The sequence below is a fragment of the Frankliniella occidentalis genome, unplaced genomic scaffold, assembly GCF_000697945.3.
Source record: "Frankliniella occidentalis isolate FOCC.00 unplaced genomic scaffold, Focc_3.1 Scaffold155, whole genome shotgun sequence".
Lineage (NCBI taxonomy): Eukaryota > Metazoa > Arthropoda > Insecta > Thysanoptera > Thripidae > Frankliniella > Frankliniella occidentalis.
The window spans coordinates 322,866-327,987 of NW_026267281.1; the positions used below are offsets into that span (position 1 = coordinate 322,866).

The 5,122-nt window shown below is 42.3% G+C and overlaps 1 protein-coding gene across 4 annotated transcripts in view; it reads left to right on the top strand.

Moving 5' to 3' along the window:
• The window catches only part of LOC113202291 (type II inositol 1,4,5-trisphosphate 5-phosphatase), a 13,797-nt gene extending 11,722 nt beyond the window's left edge, over positions 1 to 2,075 (top strand). For all 4 annotated transcript variants that reach the window (XM_026416435.2, XM_026416436.2, XM_026416437.2 and 1 more), the window contains exon 20: positions 624 to 2,075. In XM_026416435.2, coding sequence (XP_026272220.2) covers positions 624 to 796 — 173 coding nt within the window. In that variant the 3' untranslated portion in view covers positions 797 to 2,075. The remainder of the gene's footprint in view (positions 1 to 623) is intronic.
• The last annotated feature ends 3,047 nt before the right edge of the window (positions 2,076 to 5,122 follow it).

Genomic DNA, 5,122 nt, shown 5'->3' on the forward strand with positions numbered 1-5,122 from the left:
TGTATCTTGGGCTCTAGCTCGTAGCAGAAGTGTGTCTTGCTAGTTGCGATTTGTATAGTTGACATCAGGCTATTAGAATTTATGTTAGTGTTCTCTATTTAGTTGCACATTTTCTGAAGTGTGGAAATGTCTTGGACTTTCAAGTGGGTAACACATCAAAATGTCCCCCCCTGTTAGTGTTCTCTATTCAGGAGCAGAACAAATACTGCCACGCACTTGATGTACCCAGAAATGCAGTAGCATTTTTGTTTGACTTTTGAATGTGTTAAGCACTTGTTAGTGTACAATATTTCAACACTTCCAAAGAAGTCCTACTGCATACAGAACACAGCCACTAATTCTCCTACAGCCAGATGTCTTCTAGACAGACAACAGCTAACATTTTGTTGAGAGCAAGAGCCTGAGAAACAGAACATTCGGAAGCAAGATGGAAAATTTCTAGACACCTCAGGCCAGTCAAAATAGTTCTAAACAGTATTTTAATATTGAACTCGTATTTTAACATTAGAAACTAATGTAATAATGAAAATAATAAAAATACTCAGGTGGGACCCTTCAGACAGGGAACCCTCCAGATATTCCCCCTATGGATTACATATTTCAATTCTCATATTCCCTTACAGCAACTGTATTTGGAGGAATATTCCTTCGAGATCCACCTCGGTTATCTGCTAGAGGAAGAGGAAATCTTACAGCAATGGATAGAAAGAAAGCAAGCTTTGTTTACCACTTTCTTGTCAATGATCTCAGTGACTATGTGACAAGCAAGGTACTTCACCTTGGCCCAACTACTTAAAAAACTCTTTGAAAGTATTCCAAAATTCAACTTCTTAACACAAGCTTTAAAAAATTACTATCTTATGTACTTGAATGAAGTATGTACCGGGTGTACAGGCTAATACTCCCCAGTGTTGTGGGTTTGCATACCCAAGGGGCTATGGCGCCTTACGCGCAGATCGGGTCGGCAAACCCGCAACACTGTGGTGTATTGCCTTTACAGATGGTACTATGTATGTCTCTTGCACTTACACTACACCATCTGTTTGGAAATACACACTATTAAAATAGGTTACCATCATTGTGGTAACTGCACTGTATGTAATTTTATTTTTAAATGGTTAATCACTGAATGCAAACCATTTGCATTTTGAATTCTTATCAAGTACTGTAACTGAGTACCTAGATTGCACAGGTAGTTTAATGTACAGAATAAAGGTACTTTACTGTTGTGCAAAGTTGAATATTAACAAAAAAAAATTGTATCAAATCATAATTACTTGTAAGTCAGTGTTTTATTTTATGTACTGTAGCTTCTTACATTGAAATTACACAATTTTCTCTTGATTTGTACAATTTTTGCTACTCTACCACTTCAAGTAGGGTCTTCTTATGCATTTCTCTGATTGTTTCTGAATGTCATTATTTTAGTAATGTTGTAAAGCTAATTGTTTATTAAGTTCAGTGTAATAGTTTCTATTTTACTGTGTTGTCCTGAGTGGAACGAAACCAAGTAAATGAATGGTTATTTTGCTGTTATTCGCACGACATATTAACACTTAAATAACAACATATAACAAATAAACTTGTTATGAAGAGACGGTAATTTTGTCATTTTCTTCTTGTTAAATGGACCACTTTAACAAGAGGAAAACGACAAAATTACCTTCTCCTTATGACAAGTTTATTTGTTATATGTTTTTATTTAAATGTTAATATGTCGTGAGAATAACAGCAAAACTATGGCAAAACAACCATTCATTCACTCGGTTTCGTTCCGCACGGGGTATAATGCATTTTATGCGGATAGGCAGGGACCATTTTGATGACTTTTCTAGTACAAAAATAGTCTACTTAGGTTGTACTTTGCTACAAATTTATTCACGGGTTTACTGTTACTACTCTGATGAGATTGCTTTTATGTGCAACTTCTACTTATTCCAATGTGCCTGTCATTTATAGCATTTAGACACAGGTACCTTTTCTCCCTGTAATGAAGTCAAAACCCTAAATTTGTTTTATCTGTTGCTCCTTGTCTTGCCTTTTTCCAGTAATAATAAATGTCTTCGAAAGCACTACCTCTGTCAATCCTTAAAAGAAAAAAAAATGCCTTGTTCCAACTCCGACAACGTCCCTAAATACGGTCGATTTTTAAGGGGAAAAGGCCTGTAAAATCTGTAGTTTGGTAGCTACAGCCTATGGCACAGATAGTAGAGCGCGCCTGGGACGCGGATGGTTGTCGGCTCGAATACTAACCGAGGCTCATTTTTTTCCTATTTAGTAATTTGCGGCGCGGGGACCAAGGGTTAGGACAAAAGACCAGCCGACATGGGGAGGTGGACTTGCTTGACCTGACCGCCTACTCAGCCCCCTTCCCCCACGGCCAAAAAACAACGACAAGATGTTCGCTTCGACCGGGACTCGACCCCTGGGCCGTGAGTGTTTTGTGCACCACGCTACAACGCGCTCGCCACTAGGCTGTCGGCTCCACTTGTCAGTGGAGAGTTCAGTACTCGGTCCTGCTTTACGAGTCTTGGTCTCCCGGATTGCACACGTTCAGGTCGGGTCAAGTCCACCTCCTCGACGCGTTGGAGCCCAGGTCGATTCCTGGCCAGAAACAAGGAAAATGGCCAGTAAATGAACCCCCCGAGCACGCCGATGACACTCCCACGACAAATACGAATCGGCTCCAAACGTCGTGTACACACGGGCTGGTGCATATTTCTTTAAAGCGCCAAATATTATTATTATTAATAGCAAATCGCCCATAATAGTTTATTATCCTGATCATTTCATTATTGTCACTTGGCACTTCCCTGGCGTTGCCGCCTGGAGCCACACAACGATGCGCGGGACGGGAAGCATCCCCAAAGGATCACATCCTGGACAAGCGAGGCGGGATTGCCTACCCCAGGAAAGAATCACATCCTGTGACCACGATATGTCGGTGTGAGTATATCGTAATTATTGCTCTCCTCCTTTGCCGTGCCGCGTCCCCTACCCCTCTCCTCCTCCCCACCCCCACTGCGCATTTCCCGCGCCTTTATGGAAACGTAAACAAACAGTGAAAGTCGGTGTCCACGATCAGCGTTTCTGCCAAATACCGATAATACCTTCTCATATAATTATTGATCATAGGATTTTAACTAGCATTTTAGAGTGGACATCGCCGCTTTTCGTTATTAATCGCAAGGTATAGTGCTCACTTGTTTCCGGTCCGGAATATTGAATTGTTCCATTCCGGTTATTGTTGTAGGAGGTTAGTGTTCTCCTGTGGCTCAATGTTAACACGCACAATTAAGTTGTAAGTTATTTTTTGAGGCCGAGTAAATGATGCCCGTGATGTAAATAACTTGGCTCACTGTCAGCTTTGTTGAAAAGGTGTTGAATGGGTAGACTCCTCCAATCCATGCAGTATGTTAAATACTCTTGTAGCACTTATGCGAATGGGTGAACTGCCAGTGTTTTATCACATATCATTTTATCACATATATTTTACTCTATATTATTCTCGTACGAGATGGCGGGATGAAATGGACAGATTATGGACAGAGATTGAACGGACATAGAACGGACATAGAACGGACAAAAACACGCCTGTCTAATATGTGTCAAAAATGGACAGATGTGTGACAAGTTTCGGACAAGGTGGAGTCGTCTGTTTCGTGTCCGTTCTGTCCAATTCCAAGCCTCCCTCGTCCAGTCTATCCTTCTATACGTCTGACCCCATGTCCGAAATGTGTCCGAAATCTGTCTAGGCTGTCCGAAATGTGTCCAAAATCTGTCTAGGCTGTCTGCGATGTTCTAGTGTGACGGTTCAGTGGTTACATTGGATGGTTTCCTTATATTCTATATGGTCAGCAGAGTAGGTCAAACTCTACCTTCAAAAATTCAGACATTCCCATCACACCACTGAGGGTCTAAGAGTGTCAGTCTGTTCACGCGCAGGACGCGTGCAGGGAAGAAGCAACTCGGAAGACCCCAACCAGATAGACAGATACATTCATCCGCGAGATGTATCTTTAATCCTATATTAAACAATTTCAAAATCGAATTTTGTAAAATCAAAGTGTGATTTGCATGTATACAGCCAATCTCTGTTGCCTGACACGATACAATAAGCAAAATTTTAGAAATTCATGTGTTTTAGAGGGAAACAACTCCTTAAGCAGTGTTCAAGTGCTTTCAGCGCATCCTAGCGGAGATTTCGAAAAACAGGTGGAATCCGGTGACGAAAGTGTGTCCGAGCTCTGTCAGCCCTGTCCACAACCGAACATTGTCGGATTCCTGTCCAAAGTTTGTCCGAGATCTGTCAGCTCTGTCCACAACCGAACTTTGTCGGAGTGCTGTCCAGATCCGATGTCCAAAGTGTGTCCGATTTCTGTCAGCCCTGTCCACACCCAAACTTTCCGATAATCCGATAAGTTCGGTTGGATAGGGCTGACAGATTTCGGACACACTTTGGACATCGGATCTGGACAGCAATCCGACAAAGTTCGGTTGTGGACAGAGCTGACAGATTTCGGACACACTTTGGACATCGGATTTGGACACCAATCCGACGAAGTTCGGGTGTGGACAGGGCTGACAGATCTCGGACACACTTTGGACATCGGATTTGGACAGCATTTCGACCTGCTTGACAGCAAGTGAACATACTGGACAGAGTAGACAGAATACGGCCTTATTTCAGACGTGCTAGACACACTTCGGACACGGAGTGGACAGTGATTCTGTCAGTTTTCTGTCAACTATCCCGCCAGGGGTGGAACAGAAAACTTTATTACTTTCTGGTTGGGGTGCAAACCGAGTGGTACTATTTGCGTAACCCTCCAATCAATCAATCAATGTGCGTTGCAGATAATTTGCAGGTGCCCCTTCGTACTTAATGCTTAGTCCAGTGCCAAAATTAGTTATTTGAAAGACCATGGTCAATTAGAGACGTATGGGGGGAGAGGCATTTAAAAGTGTATTGTGTGAGTAAATTATATGTCATTAATAGTCGATGAGCGCTATAAGTACCGTTTAATATGATTGCAGGAACTCGGCCCAGAAATGTTCTTGACATGAGCATAGAAGTCCATGGAGTCCCGCAGGCACCGCTGCCGCCGCCACAGAAGCACTA